Source organism: Dryobates pubescens, chromosome 24 (genome assembly GCF_014839835.1).
Source record: "Dryobates pubescens isolate bDryPub1 chromosome 24, bDryPub1.pri, whole genome shotgun sequence".
NCBI lineage: Eukaryota > Metazoa > Chordata > Aves > Piciformes > Picidae > Dryobates > Dryobates pubescens.
This window is the reverse complement of record NC_071635.1, coordinates 6,009,981-6,032,492: the sequence shown is the minus strand read 5'-3', so window position 1 is coordinate 6,032,492 and position 22,512 is coordinate 6,009,981. Positions and strand designations below refer to the sequence as shown.

At 37.3% G+C, this 22,512-nt stretch overlaps 1 protein-coding gene across 1 annotated transcript in view; it reads left to right on the top strand.

Moving 5' to 3' along the window:
* PRDM5 (PR/SET domain 5) overlaps positions 1–19,384 on the top strand; it is a 50,791-nt gene extending 31,407 nt beyond the window's left edge. The window contains exons 14-16 of the mRNA XM_054172672.1: positions 7,479–7,564; positions 13,947–14,051; positions 19,138–19,384. Of these exons, the coding sequence (XP_054028647.1) occupies positions 7,479–7,564; positions 13,947–14,051; positions 19,138–19,302 (356 nt within the window). The 3' untranslated portion in view covers positions 19,303–19,384. The remainder of the gene's footprint in view (positions 1–7,478; positions 7,565–13,946; positions 14,052–19,137) is intronic.
* The last annotated feature ends 3,128 nt before the right edge of the window (positions 19,385–22,512 follow it).

Genomic DNA, 22,512 nt, shown 5'->3' with positions numbered 1-22,512 from the left:
AGCTGAGTAGGCTTGAGGTCCTTGTGCAGATGCTTGTGTTATCCCATTTTCAGTGCACATGGTCAGATAGCCTTTGTTTTATTAGCTACTTTGTGTAAGAGGCTTTGCTTTGTATTTACAAAATAAAGCCAGGCAGAGTTCTTTTCAAGAGAGTTGTGTATCAGTTTATCCTTTTTTATTTATAAAGCTGTTCTTTATAAAAGCCAAGGCTCTTAGGTGCCCTTCTGCTTTGGAATTGTATTTTTTATTTGCTTTATAATCCATATACAATAAGAGAAGCTTGGTGGGGTTTTGGCTTTTATTTAATATGCAGCATGTGTTCTTGAATATTGTTACTCACAGATGTATGTATGCATGCTTCCTTGATCAGCAATTTTCTTCCCTCTTTTATCTTAGACTAAGACTCTGTAAATGAGCCCTAACAGTGTTTGGCCTTTTGCAGAAACTGAGCTGGTTTGGGGTGAGTGAACATGTCTGCATGTGCATGTATAGAGGGAAGGGGTTGATGTTTGCATCTGAACCTAGCATATTGCTCTGTAATTCATCATCTGTGTTTCCAGCCTTGGCATGTCAGAGACAGCGCTCTCTAGGTCAGCTGAAACACTATAGCACATTCTCCCTCTGCTGTATCCTGTTGGTTTATGACTTCTTAGGGTCAGAGGGAGCTGGGGTTAATTCAGCAAAAGAATCCTCTGGCTGTGATATAAATTCCTTGGCTTGTTCATAAATTGTGAAAGAAATTCTATGGTCTGCTCCTTGGGCTTGAAAACCTGGGGGCCAGGAGGTTAATTACTTCCCTCAAGTTTCAAGCAACTTTCAGTGTTAACAGTTACTCACTGGGGTTTGTGCAGTTGCCTTGCACAGAGGTATTCAAATCTGTTAATTGCCATTTCCTGTGTTTGTGTGCCTATGTACTGTGTGTATATACACATATTTTATCTGTCTGATATTTGTACTGTTGCTTTCCTAATCGCTTGTACCCTAATCCCTTCCATCTTTGGGATGTAGCACATCAAGCTGTGGAAGAATGGAAGTTGTGAGGTAGTTTATATTAGCAGGTTAATTTATTTTTCAGTTAAAAGAGCTGTGTGTTTTAACTAATTCTATGTGTTGCTGTCTTACCTACTCTGTTACACAGAGGTTGAGGGACAGCCAGTGACCATACAGCTCTTTCAGAAAATGCTTACACATGCAAATAAGGATTAAAACATAACCTTACTTTGCTTTTTCCATCACATTTAGTCAAAGCCCTGATAAAGCCAGTCAAAGCCAGTAAGATATCTGTAACTTTACATCTATCCTGAATGTTTTCTGAAAAGATGAATGTTTCTATCTGTACCATCTAAAAGCCATGAATTAATGTGGCATTCTTGCTTGTGATATTTTCTGGTGTGTGGGAAAAGCAGCTTTATGTTTAAGCACGAGTTGATAAGGTTTTTTGTAAATGTGCTTCCGTAGACATAAATAAAAGATAATACCAAGCGATTACATTAAACCAGCAAAAAGCATTCAGACCATGGGCTTCCATAGCCTTTGTGTCAACACAGTTAAGCTTACTGTTTCAATTTCCATTTCCGTAATTAAAGGCTGTTTTATAAGCTTGGGAAAACATTTCATCGTACTTGTCCCCTGTAACTTTAGGTGCTGATTGCCTTCTGGAGGTGCCTCCTCCTCTGCATTGAGAGCCTGGTGTTACTGTCCTAACTTTGCAGTGATAGTCACATTTCAACAATTTGATTAACTAGGCAATTTAGCATGCTTAAAGGTCAAACTGTATAAAAATCTGGGTCCAAATTTTGCACTTCTATGTAAAAATTCCAGGATAACCAAACAAAATACTAGTTGTGGAGTTAAAATAAAAAAAAAAATTGTTTTTTAGCAGTAGTTCAATCATTTATGAAAGTGAAACACTTCAAAGTAGTGGAAGGAAGTGAACAGTTGAATTACAGTATAACTCATGTTTATTACTGTATAAAATGTGTCTTCAATGTATTAAAGAGCTAAACAGACAAGTGTTTGTTCATGTACGTAAGAAATAATGTACTACCAGGATCCTCATTCTAGCAAATCTTCTGGTAAATTAGAAGTAATTATTTTTTTCTCACATTAAAAAAAAAAAAAGACATAAAAGGGAAGCTTGAGGTAACTTCTTCTCATATCACAATGAAGTATGTAAAAAGTAGCTGTATTTAGTCAGTGAACAGCTTGCTTATGTCTACGGATAGGTTGTTTCTTTTCATAAATGATCTCTCTTTTATCTACCAAATTTAAAAAGGAGCTTGCAGAAGACCTGAAAGGTAAGGATTCTGCATTTCTAAACCTTTCACTTTATACATCATTGTCTTCTTTATCTCCAGGCAACAGTTAAATCTTTAAAAGTACCTGTAAAGTTTCATGCTGCTGTCAGCTTCCTGTTGTCTCCTCCATGAATGAAGAAATGTCGTCATAAGGGGCAGACAATTTGCTAGTGACATTCTTAGATCAAATGAATTACTGATTAATGCATATGCATTAATAATTTAAAATTATTTGGTTGACCATTGGGTTCACTGAAGTTATGGATATTAATTCCATTTATAGGGAAATCAAATTGTTTAATTCCACCGATAGATGCAAAGAATGAAACTGATTTATTCCTTAAAGTCAGTGTTGGGTTCTTTTCTGTGACTGAAATCTTAATACCACTGTAGAATTGATGAGTGTCTGTAAGTAAGTAATAATGGGGGTTGTTTCATGCTTTACTCTACAGGTAGCCTTCTTACTTCATAGTCTTGATAATTCATTTAGCTATACATCGCTAAACCCTCAGTTATATCATGATAATTGTTATGGACCAGATAGGATAAATGTTTTAACTGTTGGTTCTAGCTACAAGTAATCTCCATACTCTGAATAATCTCAAAACTTTGAAGAAAACAAACCTTCCCAGCTGTGAAAATACCACTTACAGGCCTTGAAGAATAAGACACAGCTGAGTACTTACAATATTAATAAAAAAAAGTTTTGAAGCAGTCTGATTTTCCCTTATTTTGAAATGAGTAACATTTGAGGGTTATTTGGTGTTTCTATGTCATGTTTCAGATGATATCCACGAGTATTTTATCTTTTAAATTATGAAGTTGTTTAGTTCATGGCCTGAGAAGGCTGCTCCTGTGTGGATACTTTCTGAAGTGCTACATTTTGACTGTTTAATGGTTGACAGTCAGGCAGGCCAGACTTTTATGTTGTCCAGATCACTTTTTTGTTGACTAGTCTAGGTGTCATAAAGAGAGCATCTAACTGTTGCAGTTGGCCAGCCTTCTTGCTTACTCTCCTGTTATTTTCCCTTCCTAGACTCCCTAGGTAAGATTATAAAAATGCTGAGGAGATTTAGGTTATTAAATGATTTTAGAAATGCTGCGTGGTATCCAGAAAACTGCCACCTCTGCTGAAGATGAAATTTCTCATTTTGAAGAAGTGTTTGTCTTTGCAAGGACCATTTGACATGCTGTATAGCACCAAAGTGGTGACATTTATCAAATGTTTTCTTAAAGTGTGAATATTTAGTCTTAATTCAATAATTGATTTTCTGGCATTTTCAAATTTAAGTTCTGTTGAAATCACTTGGTTCCTTGAGGTGCTATTTTACTTACTTTAATTCCTAATGAAGTTCCTTGCATGTGGGAGAAGTTCAGTTCTTTGTGTCTTAGGCTTCTTTGTACATGTTCATATGATACATTAGCTGAATTCTGTACAGTAGAGGACACAGACTTCCTTTTTTAATTTGATGGGAACGTCATATACGGAGCAACAGCAGCTGAGGATAGATGTGTAAATGTGTCAAATGCTCTCTATGAACAGATAATGTTCTAAAGCATATGTCACAGATTATAATTTTGTTGTATGCGTTAACCTTTTGCCCATCCTTACTTGCTGTTGAATGCTGTCATCACCCCAGATTATCTCTGGCTAAAAAAGGCCTCTTGCAACTCCTGTTCTGAGCTGCCCTGTTCATCACCTGGTAGGGAGTGTTGCATGTGTGATCCAGATGGCCCCCTTTGCTTCCAAATTCCTCCCCAGGTGTACTGCCTTCTATCCACCACAGTTGAGGAGCAGTGGAGTCTCCTTTATTCTCCTCTCCTCTACACCAGTCTTAAGTTAGACCTTTAAAAAGGGTTTTATTTTACCATAACTGTTCTGAAATTTGATTTTTTGAAATAATACACACATTTTGTTTTGGTATGTTATTTTTAAAGAAATTGCTTTAATCCTTATAATAGGTAGCTCAACATCTGAAAAGGTGCTATATTTACAAAATGGCAAGTAGTGTGTGGAAGGTTCTGGGAGACCACATTGCCATGGTTATTTGTTATTTTTTTTGAAGAAAACAATTCAACTTGAAGCTACATACACTGCACTTGAGCTGATGTTTGGTGCAGTGTCTCATAATTTTTTCTCTGTTGTTTGTGAGTAGTGACCTAGACCACTGCTGCAGAGTACCCCAAATGACCAGGGATATCTGGGTGTTAACCTCACTGTAAATACTGTCTTAGAGCGCCTTTGATTGTAGATGTCTTATACAAAACTGTCCATCCTGAGCTGAGCTGGAATGGGAGAATCTGGTATTTAACTTCTTATGCTACATCAAGGTCCATTAGGTACTGTGATCTCAAGTTAGAGATGTACACACTTGAAGGGGAAAAAAAAACCAGAAGGAAAATAAGATCTCTGTTCTATCATGATGTATTTTTAGATAAAATCCCATATGGTTTTCAATCATGGAATTGTTTTTCATAATCCTTGTATTGGGGTTAAATTTATTTTTATTACATTAAAAGCTTTGGTTTTGCTGGTATGAAATCTGGCAGTAGAACGTCTAGACTTTGAATTACATTAAATCCACTGCAGTTTATCCAAGGATTATTTATTTGGGGTTATTTGTACAGAAGTGCCATTAATGTGTTGAACGGTTTGGTTTTGGACAGCAGGAACATGACAGTCAGCTGTGACTTGGGGGTAAACAGTGTTTATCACATCTGTCCTACTTCAACAATTTGTTACAGCAATTGTTCTTATTATTTTTGTTGAATTTGCATTAATTGTGGGCACAATGACTGGACAAGCTGTCAAATTAAGATCTATTTAATATGCTTTCTGGATTTTGATACTGTACTAAATCAGAAAGCCTGGTGGAATGTTTTAGTGAAAAGTACAGGTGCATGAGAAGTTGTTGATATAATCTAGACAAAGGATGTCACCAGGCATCAATGTCAAGCCAGTGCTTGCAGTCTGTATTACACAGTAAACAGCTTTTGAAACAGTGGAGATTTTTGATATCTTACATTACGTAGATGCTGCTCAAAGCCAGTCTTTTTCAGGTGTAGCATTTGATATGAAGTCATACTGTTGCCCTCTACTGGCATCTGCTGCAAGCTCTTAAGGCCTTAATCATCAAGTCCTTGATCTCCATGGTTAGTTTCTGAAGGACATCGTTAATCCATTTCAGAGAAAGTCAAAGCCATCCTTTGAAAGCAAAAGTCTTTTTCTTTAAAGAGACTCAGGAATGTGGGGAGAGAGGGAGAAGGGGTAAAACTCTAACCTGTCGACACTTATCTGCTTACAAACTGCTGAAAGCTTTAACTTCTACATTCAAAAGCCTTAAAACATAAAAATGTCGTCTGAATTAATTAAATATTCGACTACTGACAACAGTTGGAGTGTTTTAGTTTTGAGGCATGGACTGAAGACATCAAGGGTCATGAGAGAGTATCATATTTCAGACTGCTCAATGAAAGCACGGCTTAAACGCCATATCCTGGAACACGCAATTGTGCTTTCTGAGAGATGGCAGAGAGAAAAATGTTTGTATTTTTCATCTATTTTGTTACACAGCATTTTGCTGCTGTTGTTGCCAGAGTTATTGGAACAGTAATGCAAAGAACAGAACAGCGTATCTAGTAAATAGCTGAGTTCTTTTAATCTCCTTACTTAAGTAACCATCTCAACCTGGGATTATATGGAGGTTTTGTGTACCACAGTGACTATCAGATGACCAGGTCTGCTATATTCACAGTCCTGAAGAGCTATTTCTGTGAACACTCCATTAGATACTTTTTGTGATCCTTTATCATATTGTTCCTAAGAAAGGAAACATCCTGTATCTTCTCTTTGAGCAATCATGGAGAAACACCTCATGCAGAGAGAATAGAAGAGGGATGAGGCTTCCTTTCTCCAAGTAAAGATGAATATCAAACTTGTTAGGAGCCATGGAGTTTTAAATACTTGTTTCTGTTACTGCTGCTCTCTTACACTCTGATTTTTTGTCGTATCAGTGGAATATGTTTGATTTTATTTTTTTAAAACTTTTTTACCTGTTCTCTAGCATTGAATATGAGTCTTAAGTATTTGACATTTGGATGTTGTTAAATCTCTGTATATGTGCAAAGATTGTTTTATGAGCAAAAAGCTATGCATGGGTTTAGAACACACTTTGCTTTACTTGTATTTCTCAGTACATGCTTCTTACACCTTCAGCATTATGACTGTAGAAAAAAGTACATGTAGTGAGAAAATAGTTATTGTATCTTTATATGTTGAACTGTGGTTTTGTACTAGAAGCAACCTGATGCTTGTTCTTAAAGCACTGTGTACAGAAAGAGGAGGTAGTCAACTCAGATTCCAGTGCATTGCCTGAAGAGTTAAAATGCCACTGAGAACTTATAAAGCTTTTTATCACTTCTTCCAAATTATGGAGCTAGCTTAGAAACTCTTGGCTGTTTGCCTCTGAAAAGCTCAGTATCCACATTACACTAATGCAAGTTTGGGAAAATAGATGCTAAATGACACCAGTTTAATGGAGCATTAAACTAAATACCTTTAAGATACGGGATGCTGCGAGAGAGATGCTAAGATCCTTCTGCTTCTCTTTCAATTATAAAATGCAACACAAAAATCGCAGACACTTTTGATTAACTACCTTCTAACAGTTAGCTCACATAGAGCATTAAAAAAAGAGTAGATTTTGTATTTCATTTGGATTCTGACACCCAGAGGGCTCTGAAAATGACCAGATGTGAAATAGCAGAAATATTTGGGAGCTGTTAATGCCTAACCATAAAAGCAACCATGTGTAAGCCACTGTAGAATGTGGTGTGGGTAAGGGCAGTAGGTGATATCTTGGTAGTTTTTTGGGTTTGTTGGTGGGGTTGTGGTGTTTTGGTTTTTTTCCTCTCTTCCCCTCTCCACTTGTGTGTGTGTTTGTTTTCTCCAAGGCACTCTTATGTGATCATCTGCTTGAACAAAACCAAGCAGTAAAGAGTAGTATTTTGGTCTAGTTCTGTATCCTGCTCAGATGCTTAAATCTCTTTTTGTTTGAACTGAGTAGGAAGAAAAGACCAGAAAAAAAATTAACAAGTACTTCCATTTGAGAAATAACCATGCTACAAGACCTTCATATACTGAGGCCATATTTATGGACTCAAATATTTTCTTGTTTTCAGGTGAGCGTCCTTATCAGTGTCCTTACTGTGACAAAGCTTTCAGCAAGAATGATGGATTGAAAATGCACATTCGTACCCACACACAGGTGAGTGTGGCTTCGTTTTTATGGGTACTTGAGGATTGTCTATGAATCATCAGTGGCAAAAAGTTAATAATTGACTGTTTGTGTAGAGATTAGGCTGTACCAATCAAGATACTTTATACTTACAAAAATAAGGGGAAAAGATTTAAGTCATTAACTGTTAAATTCTAATTATGACTCCCTTACTGACCTTCTCTTTTTTCCTGTATTCCATTTTGTATATGCTAAAATAATAGCAGTACTAACTTCTTCCTCTAACTCATGGTATTTTGTATGTGTTTCAAGGATTTAACTGCAGATTGTGTTGTCTGGTTCTACAGACTCAATGCACAATAGCACTCCCGGGAAAGCATTAAACCTTCTGGTTTGTTTCCAGAAGTAATCCAGATCATAGAATCAATAAGGTTGGAGAAGACCTCAGAGATCATCAAGTCCAACCCATCGCCCAACACCTCATAACTAAACCATGGCACCAAGTGCCACATCCAGTCCCCTCTTGAACACCTCCAGGGTCAGTGACTCAACCACTTCCCTGGGCAGCACATTCCAATGGCCAATAACTCTTTTCTGTGAAGAACTTTCTCCTCACCTCGAGCCTAAACTTCCCCTGGTGCGGCTTGAGATCATGCAGCCCAAAGCATTTTGGAAGTATACACCAATTCACAGTAACTGGGAACATTTGGAATGTGTGCTTTAAAAGCACATATCTGATCTGAATATAAACACTAAGGGAGATAGCTTTGAACAGCGCTGTGTAAGAAATTTTCCAGTGAAGACAGATTTTACCTGTGCAGAAGTAGCTTGAAACTCCTCAGCATGGTATTCATTCACTAGAACTTGTTCTGTGATCCTAGGCCACCTAAAAAAAGATGAAACGAGGATATAAAAAATGTAGTGTGTTTGCCAATATTTATTTCTGTTAGTTCTAAGAAGAAGAAAAGCTAGGAAGTCACACTTGAAGTTTCTCATTAGACATCCAATGTGTTTACTTTTGAAAAGATTATAAGGATACTGGCTGTTCCTTTTCTTACCCTTTGTACACATACATTGATTTTGAAACTTACACTTTCACGCAAAAGAATTATTCAAAGAGTAAATAGCGAGATGTAAAAAGCCAGAAGTTATTTTTGTGTCAGATAAGCCTAGCAATGTGGAAATAAGCATAATCATAGCACCCTTCTCCAGGATTGTGCTTGTAAATACGTTGGAAAAAAGTCTGATCTTTTGTCCAGAAAAATTATGGAGTAGTGTAAAAGTAATAACATGATACTCAGCAAGGAACATATCATTGTAGAGATTAAATTTAGTTACGTTTTACCAGTGGGATTAAATGCCAAATGTGATCCTGTGGATCAGGGCACGTTGCTGGAAAAATCATTGTAGAAAGTAGGGTCTGGCAGCTGCTAAACTGAGCACAGCCTGGGTGGTCGCAGGTGTCAACTCAAACTCTGGAGGAAGTAGAGAAGGTAAGCCAAAACCCCTACTGACAATGTAAGAAGAAGAAAATACCAACCACCTAATACTGTCACCTGACTACTGATTTGTTTCTATGAAAATAGATGTTTGGTTTATGGCTTGGTTCTTTTATTTATTTATTTATTTTTTACTTTAGAAGAAAAAAAGCAGCCTAAGAAAACATGAATGAGGAACTCACTGAAATTCTTGATGAAATGAATTTACAGACCATATCAGCTTTTAGGAAATACATGCGAGCTTCCAACCTACACAGTGCAGTAAACTTCAGCTCTCCCCTAAGGCTTGATTCATTGCCTGACATTATATTACACAATTATAATTGTTAGTGTTTGGAAATATGATCACTGATGGGTGCCCAGAGTTATTATCATGTCAAATTGGTATTTTCATTACTTCAAAAATGGTAGCTGGTACAGTATATGCAAGAATTATCCAACTGTGAGTTAATTTTAAGTTTTAATTATTAATTTAATGGGAATAAATTATGATAAATATGGAAGCTAGGCAGTCTGTTGTCAGTGTTTCAGCTTGTTGCTGGAACAGTACAAGAAGAAAACTCTCCTCATCTGGGTGTTTAATAAACAGACTTTCCAAGGCGCTCATTTGGAGCTTTACACAACCTCCTCTATTCTTTTATGAACCCAGAAGAATATAAAAAGAAAACAAATAACAAAACCCAAACTGTGTGAACACTACTGCCAATGTGACAATTTCAGTTGCTCTTTGTTTCCCAGGAAATATTTGGGTTTTAGAAAGTTTTGCAAAAAGGTCTTGTGTTCTACAGTGTACCATGCTATTGCCAAAAAGAAAGAAAGAAAAACAACAAACCAACTACAGACCCCAACACTGGTACTAAATACCGTCTTCCATGCACATGACCGTGTGTAATGAAACAGAATGAGGTGTTGATTGAATTTTGATTTATTTTCACTGTTAGATTTTCTATTTCCCTGTTGGTGACATATGAGTGAGTTCCCAAACGTCTGTCTGAGGATGATGACTTTGCTAGTGCTGTGGTATCCTTGCCTGTGGAATCTGTGTTCGTGCACAGAATACACAAGGTTTGAATCCCACTGCACTTAATTTTCATGCTGGTTTTTTTCTGTAATGTTGACTGATATCTTTTCCCCACAGAGTGAATTTTTTTTTTTTGTTTACTTTGATACTGTTCTTCTGAAAACAGTTGAACGTCTGTTGAGTTTTCATCATTGCTGATTAAATGAACCTTCCTTCATTACATCTTAGGCAAAAATTAATTTTCATAGATTCATAGAATAGTGTAGGTGGGAAGGGCCCTTAAAGATCTTGTAGTTCGAACGCCCCTGCCATGGTCAGGAACACTTTCCACTAGGCCAGGTTGTTCAAGGCCCCGTCTAACCTAGCCTTGAACATCTCCAGGGAAGGGGAATTCGCAGCCTCTGTGGGCAACCTGTTCCAGTGTCTCACCACCCTCACTGTAAAGAATTTCTTCCTAATATCTTGTCTAAATCTACACTCCTCTAGCTTAAAGCTGTTCATTCAGTGATTTAAAACAAAACAAACAAAAACCACACAGATTGTAGGTAGCAGAGAGACAGCTACTCTGGGAAAGGGGAAGATAATGGCATAGTAAAGTCTACCTAATGGCAAATACTAGAGCTTTTCAACTAATACACTTCTGGCAGGCATTTCAGTAAGATGCATGCTTTCATTACAAATTTTACATGAAACTTTCTGTGCTTGCTCCAGTTACTACAAATAATTCAAAGAATTATTTTGGCCCTCACCTGAGGGACTTTATCGGGGTTTAGTCATAAGATTAAAGTTCCTACTACTATGGAGTTGTAAATTCTCATCAGCCTTTCTGCCTGTGTCAACATTACTGTAGTAATTTAATGGAAGTCTGGTAGTATAATTAGGCCTCTGTAGGTGAGCCACTTGTTATATCTTCCACAAACCATCCAGTTAGTGAGAGAACATCTTGTTAGGTCTTGCATATTTTTCACACTGAGATATGAAGCTGAACTCCATTAACTTGCACCATCTGTGATCTTAAGTGACTTAGCCTCTCTTCTCAACAGGGGATGTATTGCTAGTGGTGATGATCTAGCGGAAAGTCTCACTGATGTTTTTTTCCTGACATTAATCAGCTTAGTATTTATTTTTTATGGCTGATTTGTAACTAAACCTCAGTTACATAAGTCACTCTTGTTTAATTTTTTTTCTCCTGCACTGTACCTCAAATCCTAGCCCTTTGATTCAGAGGAAAGCTTTCAAAAAGAATACAAGCAACATACTGCAGTCACCACTTCATTGGTAGTGAAACTGCCCATGGCTCTTGTTAAATGTAAAAGAAACCAATGCATTGACACTGGAATTTAGTGAGGCTCAAAGGTCTATTACTACAGCTGCTGTCTAACAGGTTTCTTGTAAAGAATGAACCTATTGACCTGGCCCTCAGCATGGTCTGACACTATCTGTGGGGAGTTTCTAGATGAAGAAGAAATACCTCACTGATTCTCTAGGACTTCTCTTACCCATCCATCACTGTTGTGTGTAACTTCTGGTAGAAGTTTGGTGTTAGTGAGGCTGTTGCATGTGGGTATGCATCATGAACTCTGTTAGCCCACCTGGTTGGGCTTTTATCCAGGCCCTTGAGATCATGCTTTTTCAGGCTGTTGTGGCTTTGAACCTTCAGTTCATGTTCAGGTAGGATTTTGACAGGTCAATACCAATTCTGGTGACCATCTTTGATACAAGCTATGTACTACTTGCTGAATTGCTCCTGAGTGTGGCTTGAAGGACACATAGAATGGTTTGGGTTGGAAAGGACTTTAAACACCATCCACTTCCAAGCCCTTTGTCATGGGTAGAGACATCTTCCACTAGACTAGGTTGCTCAAAGTTCCATCCAACCTGGCCTTGAATGCTTCCAAAGAGATATTATCCACAACTTAATGTGATCAGTATGTCTTCCCCAGGATAGTAGTAATTCATGTGTTTTCTTAGGTGTATGAACACACTCCACAGGAAGTGCACAATATTGTGAAATTCTGAAGGAGATCAGAAGTAAATCTGCTGAATTCAGTAGGATAGGATGGGTTGGACGCGATGATCTTGAAGGTCTCTTCCAACCTGGTTTATTCTATGTATTCTATGTATAGAAAAAACCCCACACAATCAAAACCTTAAGAAATATTAGATCCTAGATAGTCCTGGGATTTTAACTGTCATTGTTACATTTGTCATAGCCGTTAAAATGTTGAATTCCTCTCATTTTTAACACAGTGAAGTGAAAATCATCATAATAAGGGCTTCAAAGTTAGCATACCAGTCTTAGAGTGAAGCGTTTCCTTGAATACCAAGTCCCATTTGGGCTCTCCTGGGCCTTTCTTTGTTTAGAGGCAGGACGGTTGTAAATCCTGATCTACATATTTTTATTTATACCTGGTGTACTTAAAAATGTAATATTAAATCACTGCAGTATTAGCTGTGTCCTGTCTCTTTCACGATCCCTGCTCCCTTCCTCATTTATATCATCAATAAAAGAAAACACATGTAATCCTTTGGCTTTGCTACTACCATAGTCATGGCCTGGCATATGCTTTTTGAACGGAGAGTAGATTTATAATACTGGCAGTTGTTAACTCCTCTGAAGTCAGACCTGTATGATCTTCCCAATGATTTCCTGTTTTGTTGACAGCAGGTTTTCCCCTTTGCTTGGTGCTTAAAATTTGTCTGGCTTTCTTCTAATCTTGTCATTGGTCCTGATTGCCCCTTTGTGTGGTGGCATTGACTTTCATGCAGACTTACTGCTGTGGGTTTTATCTATTTCCTTTTTGTACAGATTTAGAGCAGTGGTGATTATGCCAAGCCAGCATCATCTTTTCCATGTTACAAATGTTGCCTTCTCCAAGTGTTGTGAAATCCCACATTGTCTTCCAAAAGACTGTTAAGAGTGCTGCCTATTACTTGTTAATTCATAGGCTTAGCATTTTTATTGCCTTTTTTTTCCCAGTTTAATTTAGTAAAATACGTTTATTTTGCCTAAATTACTCATCTTTCAAATTTAAGCAATACAGAATTAGGGACCACAGAAGGCATAGAATGAGCATGAAATGAAATTGTTTGATTACAAAGCATCAACATCTTAATGATGCAGTGCCATAGCACAAACTTTTAGATATTTTTTGTAATAGAGTTATTTTGTAACTTTAATAGAATAAAGTATGACTTGCACCTTATATAAACTTCTCTATTAAGGGAGAACTTCAAGAGGAAGATCTCCATAGAAGCAATTTTCCATAGTTACCTCTCATTATTTATTTCATGTCAATGAGCTTGCAACTGTTATAGCATGTGTTACAGTAGCTGATAACCAATACTTGTAATAAAAATACAGATGGCTGTGTTGTCATCTGCACCTCTTCGGAGATTCTGCAATGAACATGTGACTAACCTGCTGTCACTGCTTTTCAAAATAAGTTTTTTCTCTACCATGAGCTTTCCTTGTACTCCCTCTTCTCTCCTCAGCTCTTCCCCTGCTTGGGAACCTTCTCACAAACCTGAGGTTTTTATAGACATCTTTCTTGTCTTTATGCTTTAGGTTTTTATGGAGGATAAAAGAAAGTACGTTGGAATTTTATGTTTCTGTGCCTTTCACGTTACAAAAACCAGACTCCTAAAATGACTGGGTTTGAAAGACTGGAACAGATAATTAATTCATAAGTGGGTGTTGAAGTGGAAACTGTCAGGCCACAGCTTTCCCAGCTTTCACTTAATCATTTGAAAGTCATTTTCTGTTGCTTTCACTGACTGTAATCCCTTAGAGAGAATATAAAACTTGCACCATCCAGCATGGAATTCCACTCCTTTAATGACTTGGGCTCTGCATTGACTCACTTTCACTCACTGCTGTTGTTTCATACAGGAAAAGCCCTACCAATGTTCAGAGTGTAACAAGGCTTTCAGTCAGAAGCGAGGCCTAGATGAGCACATGAGGACACACACCGGAGAGAAGCCATTTCAGTGTGATGTGAGTTGATCTGTCTCTTCTTGACTCCAGTGCAGCAGCAGAACTTAACGGTGGTGAAACTATGGTCTTGCACTTATTGCCTGAGGCATAAAGTTACACTTTATATGGTCTTTGATTGCCTTTTTAATGAAAGACCATTCAGGGAATTTTATGTATCCTCTTCAGTTGCCAAGAGCATTGCACACCCTTTTATTTTATGGGCTTGGATCCCTTAAGAGTTATTTTCACCATTATTAATGCAATTTGGATGTTGCAAGTTACAAATTCATGCTGGTTGGGTTCCTGTATATTTTGTATGACAGGTTAATAGTTGGAGATTAGTTTATACAGGAAAAGGTATTTAATTCATTACATGGAATATGAATGCTTCTGGTGTTGTTGACTGACACACATGAATTCAGAATTTCCAGTCTGTGTTTAGTGAAATCTGGTCTGATATTTTCAACATCTGCTCATAGGGATTTCTTTTATTATTCAGTGAAGAAATTATGGATGCTGTGTATGCTTGCTCTGCTGAAATAGTGTATCATATTGCAGTTCATAGATCACTGTTAAGTACCTTTCCTTCAGCATACTCCATCCTGTATACAACATATCTCACAGTGTTTGGAAGGTAGGTGTGAAACTGTGTGTGTAGGAAAAGAATGTCTTTCAGAATTATCAAATGCCAGAATGCAAGTTGTTGCTTGAGGATTTTGTAGACATGGCACTTTGGGATATAGTTTAATGGCCAAGGTGGTGTTAGGTCAATGGTTGGATTTGGAGGTCTTTTCCAACCAAAACAATTCTGTGGTTTAGTTGGAGGGCATTAGATCACTGGGTACAGAATTAGTATAGGTGTTTTATTGTATGATAGCTCTTAATGAACTAGTCGCAGGGAAACTGCCAGCTTTTAGATTTATCTTTGATAGCTCAGGCTGAACAGCTGTAAATTTGTTACAGATTTTAAAATTAGATGCAAAATTACAATAACCACTTGGCATGAAAAGACACAAGGGTCTGTTAATTGATCTGGCTTTTAAAAAACAACGTGGTGACATTTCAATGGGAATAAAATGGTTTACTATAATGAAAAATTTAAGCTACAATACTTTGCTGATGTCTGCAAGTTGAGAGATTTACTGTATTCTTTTGGGATAACCTCGACCTGGCTCTAGATAGTATCTTGAGGATTTCTCTAACTCCAAATCATTGCCAATAACCATTTCAGCTTTCAGATTGCTGTACTGTACAAGCTAGCCAAGAGCTGATAAAGTGTAAATGCAAATTTTCCCACACTGTGAATCCAAGTTTCACTGATGTTGGATTTGTAGTGTGCTTTTTCAGACCAGTCTGGGGTGATGGTTCTGTTTTATTTTATTTAATTGAAAATATGAGCTGTATGAAAGCACACTTTCCTGCTTCAACTCTTCCTTCCGTTGTTTTCACTAATTAGTTAGAACTGTATTTTCCCAAATCAGTGTTTCTAAACCCATCTGTACTGTGTCTAGCCCTGGTGCTTCTCTGAGATGTTGATATACCTTCATTTACTGGACAATTTTTTAAATTTTTTTTTTTATACTTTACATTACTACCATGTTTCACCAAAATTACTCTTCAGCACTAGTGTTTTGCCAGCTGCACACCGCAGTGGTTTTAGAGAGTAAGAACAGTTGCCGCTACAGTTCATTCATACACCCCTCAGTTGCCCAAGTGCCTACCATGGTCTGCTGCTTACAGCACACTTGGAGAATGTTAAAAGTTTTGTTTTCAGTAGTTACTGACTATTTTGTTTGGGATTCACTTCTGGTAACAACTTCCATCAATTTTTAACTGCAGATTTTGTGGAGAAGAGTGTGAGTCAGGTTGCTGCAATGAAATTTCACTAACTGTCTTTTAGCTCTTTCATTAACACACAGAGTTAATAGCTTTCCCATTCATTGCTTTCTGTGCTTGAGCCATACTCCTTCTTAGTCAACTTCTCTGAAGTTTTTCTCTTTGCAGCACTTTGCATAATGACTTCCCATGTTCATAATGATTTTTGTTACCATTTTCTGGATTTTTTTCCCTTATTTCCATTGCATGTTTTACAGGGTGAAGGTATATGTTGGCATACTCTTACTCGTTAAAGCAGTTGGAAAAGTCTGTAAGCTCAATGCCTAGACCCACTGAGAAACTCTTAAAGATGAAAAACAGGCTGTGCTTTTAGTGATTGGGATTTTCATAAGTGTAATCGTACAGGGAGCCACACTGACAGACCAAAGTCCTAAAAGGATTGACAGATCCAGTCTTGTTTCCTCCCTGGCATTAGAATCAGTCATAGAAACTATTCAGCTCTTTCTTCTAAATAACATATTAACATTTCCTGCCAGAATTTTCTTTTTTTAGTACCATTGGCATTTACAAATGGGAAATGCTGTCAGTGCCAAAGGACTGGAGAAAGAGAAACTTTGGCTAATGGAAAGAAAAAAAAAAAGCCCCAAAAACGAGAGAGGGGGGAAAAAAGAAGTACCTTATGGGCTCAGGAGTAGACTTCAGTTGATTATACAACTCTCCCTACCAAATCTAAACCACTATATACCCATTATTTCTTCCAGAATCAGAAACAAAAGTCATATTTTCTCTACCTCTCTTTCAGGCATGTGGAACAGAAATTGTAGTACAGAATGTGCTACATGTAAAAATAATCCTTGTACCCTGTGTGATGAAGGTGCTGCAGTTTGTTTATGTCCTTGTCAGTCAACAAAAGCATTTCTAGAACTTAGTGGCTCAAAGCCCTCTCATCCCACTGACAGTGGAGACAAAATATTTCTATTCTGACATGAAAATTCTAATCTGTATCGCATAGGAAAGTGAAAATAACTGAAATGGGGAAATACCTAAAACAAAAAAATTTTTTTTTGCTAATATATTGCAATTCTGTCCTGTGAGAACCGGACTGTTTTTAACTGGAATGCAAATTGAACTTCAGTTGCCTTAGAGACAACAGATTATTCTTTGGGGGCAAAAAGGTCAAGTACTGCCTGTCCTGGTTTCTTTCCAGTGGAGTATTTCTCTCCACTCTGCCTTTAGCTGACCCTACACTTACTTTCAAATGTCAGTCTTTTCCATCCTCCCTACTTGATCAAAACTTTGATCATTTTGAAGAGATTGATTAGAGTTCAAGTGTACATTAGCACACATGGTTGTAAATCTACAAACGTCACCCTTGCTTAGACATTTGAAATACAAAGCAACATAAAAAACCCATACCCAAAACTCTAATGCATAAGCGCAGCACAAGATATAGTGTATCCTTAACAATCCTGTGCATTCCATGGAAGTTGGGAAATAGAACATGCCAGAGCCCTGAAGGAACAGCAGGACACATTACACTGTTTACATGAATATAAATGTGAAAAAAAAAAATCATTATAAATGAAAAAAACCTGTACTTTAAGGCTGTGCAGTAAGCAGTTTGCTTTAAAAAGTGAAGAGGCATTTGTAAGATAAACAGAACACACACGCGTCTCGGATGTGTGTATATCCTGGATCAGCTTTCTAGCTTTCAAGGAACGTGTTCTGCTTGCAAGTATTTGCTATTTTTAACACATTGTGACTCGTGAGCAAGCATGATGGTTATGATCAGAGAAATGTTACGAGTTTGCTTTGTGTGTTCTGTGGAAGAGGAATAGAAAATGGTATTTGGCAAAGGCAATATTAAGACCTGACCGGTGGATGCTGTAAGTGACATTGACTGTAGCATAACAAAAAGGGTGACTGTTGCTTGGGTCTGAAAGAGGTGATTATGCTTGAGGGGAAAAAGTTGGAGAATAACAGCTGCTGTGTAAAAGTCCTTGATATCACATCATGTCATAAATTCAAAACTGTTCCATTGCAACAGCACATTCAGTGCTTATGTCTGGCAAAACATACTGTGGGTACAAAACACGCCTCTGGCAATTACCCTTTTTATGATCATTGTATAGTTTTGCCTTAACTGGCATAAAATACATACACTGCAGGTCAGGATTATCTAATTCAATAGTCAGCTGTTTGTCTTAGTTCCAAAAGGAGTGAATAGTCATTTGGTGTTTTCATTCTTAGTTTGATACCAGTATGAATTTATAACCTCATTTCTTAAAGACAAATGTTGCTGGGTTCCCTGGGTTTCCACTGTATGGAAGACATTTTTGTCTGGAATGAACATGGAATTCTAAGATTGCAAGCCTATGGATGTTCATTCTTAATTGTATGACCCTTGCCTATTTAGTTAGCCAATTCAGGACCATGTTTTCTAAATATTTATTTTCTGGGAGGTTTGTACCTATGGTAGGTACCCAATTGGTACATGCATGTGACAGTGTAACTGCATAATTTCAATTAACTCGATGTCTTGCCTACAGATTATTTTCATTCTAACTTCTCGTGGCTGAACTTGTTCTTAACCTTTCATTTTGACTTCAATACTAGAATTTTTGTAAGTGGTAGTGGTTTTAGCATGGCAGAGCCCCTCATCCATGTGTTCATTTATTCAAATGGCAGAATGAACTGAACCACTTGGAGTGCAGTGGAAGCAGGGAAGCAGGACACCAGATAATATAGCAAAGGAATTCCATATTCACTTGCAAGATATCTTCTATTTTCTTGGCCAGGCAGAAGAAGACTGGAACAATGCAGTTTCCTTTATAATAGTTACTAACCTTTCTTGCAGCTTTCAGAGCCTCTTCTTTTTTCCTCCTCCATCCTTCTAACTGATTGTTTAGGAACTGGCAGATGTCATTCGGCAGGTCAGGAAGGAAATACATCATTTGAGCATGAATTGACAGAGGCTTGTGATGTTTTGTTATAAATTTTGCTTCATCCAAGAGAGAATAAAACATTTAAAAAACACCCAAAAAAACACCAAGCCGACCTGGGACACGCTGTTACCACCGTTAATGTACAACATTGAAAGGTGCCAGACACTAATAGTCTTTAAGGTGCTCTCTGAAGGAATTATTCTTCCAAAGGACCAGCTCATTTGTTAAATATTTCAGGTATGTGTGGCTGTGGCCTCAATGATGTAACTTAAGGAGCTTTATATGCGCTTGAAGTTTTAAGACTTCCTTTGTCTTCACTGCCTTAGGTTTGTGATCTGTCCTTCAGCCTGAAGAAAATGCTGATCCGACACAAGCTGACTCACAACCCAAATCGACCGATGGCAGAGTGCCAGCTTTGCCACAAGAAGTTTACAAGAAATGACTACCTCAAAGTGCACATGGAAAATGTCCATGGTGAAACTGACAGCTAATTGCAGCCTGAGAAGAATGGATTTCATGTTCCAAAGTGCTCCATTTGTATGTGTGCAAACTCCAGACTTCTCACTTGACTCCTTAGCACACTGTGGTGTGTTCACGTACTATTTTTCCTACTTTAAAAAATACACTAACAGGATAAAAAACAAAGACAGACATTCACCTGAAGTAAAACATAGCTTGAAAAATAAAAAGTTGAAGATAAAGGAGCATTGATAAACTTATGCTTATTTAAAAAAAAACAACAGACAAAGCAAAAGAAATATTTAAGTAGGCTTCACCTCCTCAGTTACAGCTTTAGAAGTGTAGATATTGGTGATATTACCTGGAAATCATAGCCTTTTGAAACTGAACTCTTGGTTGTCTGCAACTCTATTTCTGTATCTAAGCTTTAAGACTCCATTAAAATTCTTTAATTTGAAACCACACAGGGTTTGTTATTCTGGTTGGCTGCTGATTGCATCCAGGCTCATTTTTATTCGGATCTAAAATCTGCATTTTCTTGTAGCATGATTTTGTCTCATTTTATTTACATCTTTCTCATTACTAGACAGAAGTCATTAACTTGAATTGGTTCTTAAGATGCCAAAATGTATGGGTACAGGAACTGTGGAAATCTGTCACTTTAAGTAATTTTGTGTGAGCATTGAGGAAGATTTATTTCTTCTGGTTACATAGAAACAAGACTGAAGTGAAAACTTTGAGCAATTTAATGCTATATTCATAGTCATCATTGTGACTGGCAAGGCAAGTGGAAAAGACACATTAAGAGTGCCTTGAGCATCTACAGTTGCCTAGTTAACATGTATTTGATTTTCTGGTGAATGACTGGTTCCCAGACTGTTTCTTCCTGCTGAATCAGATACTTTGGATTTCTTCATCTCACTTAACTACCTTTGTTTTCTAAATTCTGTTAATGGGCACTGGGAAAAAAGCTGCTTTACAATGAAGTAACGATCAAATTCTTCATGTTATCAAAATGTTCCCACAGGTCCTCTTGTACCACAGTTAGATAACCAAGAATTTTTATTTACAAGGACAGTAATACTAACTTCAGAGGGTGATTTTGTGTGAATTTCCTGACTTATCAGTAGTTAATATTAAGGCTCTGTCATTAGTAAACTATTCATGCTCATTTTGGATCTCTCAGTGTTCTGTAAAACGAACTTGCATTGGACATCTTGCTTCAAGTTTTCATGGGAAAAGAATTCAACTTAATGGCATTATGGACAATGATACTGAAACGAACAGCATAATTCTTTACTACTCAAATCTGTTTATCACAGGATAGATTTTTTTTTTCTACTGTGAAGAACAAAACAATAACAGTTACAGTATTGTTAGTGACAGAAATAGCAACACAAGATGTTGATGTATGTATTGATTACCACTTTCTTCTCTACTAATAGTTTGGATCCCATTCTTCTTCATGGACATCTGTACATTATATGTTCAGTTTTGAGACCCAACACTGCATCCCAGTAATAGTCTTTTCCAAAGTCTTTACTTTTCTCCAGGAAATAAGCAGAAGACAGTTTGTTAGAGACTTTGTCAGACTAGTATCTTTCTAGGTCCAGAGAACTTTAACTTACTGCTACAGTTATAAAAAGATACCATCTCTCCTTGTATCCAGTGATGTTTTCACATTGTCCAAGTCCTTCAGTGGCTGGTGTACATCCCAACAGGGTCTTCTGCTTATGCAGCCACTTGCCTTTGCTTAGTTACTGTACTGAATGTGGTAGTAATAATAGAAGTTTTGCTTGGTAGTTACTGGCAGGGTAGTAAACCACTGTTTGAGGACTGTGAATTTCATGTATCTACAAACAATCAGAAAATGTCCCAGTTTTAGTCTGATATTTACTTTGTTTAAAAAAAATCTATTATAACAACAATCAGAACTGTAACCTTGTATTAATGTGTCATACTGGTTCTGTGAAAGTTTAAGTTCCCTTGAGGCATACACATCTTGCATCACAAGCATGCACACAGCTATGATGTTTCAGCTGTTGAGCAATTTATTCCCCTTAAACACCTCTACTTCAAATATCATTGATCACATATTCATAGCATTAGTTATAAAATCTCTGAAGTAAAGTGTCTTTCAGCATGTTAGTATAGCAGCCCGTCTCAGGCAGATCTGGCAAGTAGAACATGGAATAACTGGTTTACAGTTTTCTTGTTCCATTTGTTGCATGAAGAAGCAATGTGTTACTTACTGACAGTAATTGAAGAGAGGTTAATTTCATTTCTGTTTTTCTGAGAGAAGGGCATTCAGCAAAAAGGAATATTAATTAAAGTTGTTTCGTGTTTGTGGTTTGTTGGTATTTTTTGGTTATCCTTCTACAAGGAAAAGACTGTAAGCCCTTAAGCCCATTAATTCATTTCCAGTGAAACAGCTGTTCAAACAAAATTAGGAGGAAGTGCTACAACAGGTAATGTTGCTGTTGGATTAGGGACCTTCACTTCAGCATTGTCCGGGTTAACTCTTTGGTACTTACTGTGGTGGTTTTCTGTGTCATGTCTCAGACTTCAGAGCAGTCTGTCTGCTTTGTGTCTGTGAGGAGAAACTGAAAGTGGTGAGAAGGCTGAAGACAGGATATATGGCTTCCACATCTTCAGACTAACAGAAGCATCAGTGCATGAATAGACTTCTCCAAAGTGTGAGTTAAAAATTTAACTTACTTAGATCCTGTGACTTGGATTCCTAAAAAGCTGTGTTGGGAGTCCTTACTCTAACAGAGAAGAATGACAATTGAAAAGAAATTTTTTATCTTCTAGATAGTGGTAACATTATCAGAGAGGCTGTAGTGGGCCTAGTTCTCTCATGTCTAGTTGTGTCCTTACTTAGGCAGCACAGACAAAAGGATTTATAGCAGAAGATCCTAATCAGGTAGTTGTTTACCTGCTGTAAAATGAAGTGCCTGATCTTTCTTCTGACTTCATACTGATTACAGGAGCTAACCTGCCTCTTTGTCTTCCTAAGTTTGTGTTTTATAAGATGGGTCTTGGCATCTAATTTGAGACTGTAGGTTCTGCTGAGTGAAATAATGTTTAAAAGTAAGTCTATTTATGGCTGTAGCCCTGAGTCATTGAATATCTTTTCAAGATTAGTTTTAGACTTCCAAGCTGGTTAAGACAATTTTGTCATGTCCACAAACAGCATGAGATACTGTATATGAGAAACCAAACACTTCAGTTGCAGCTTT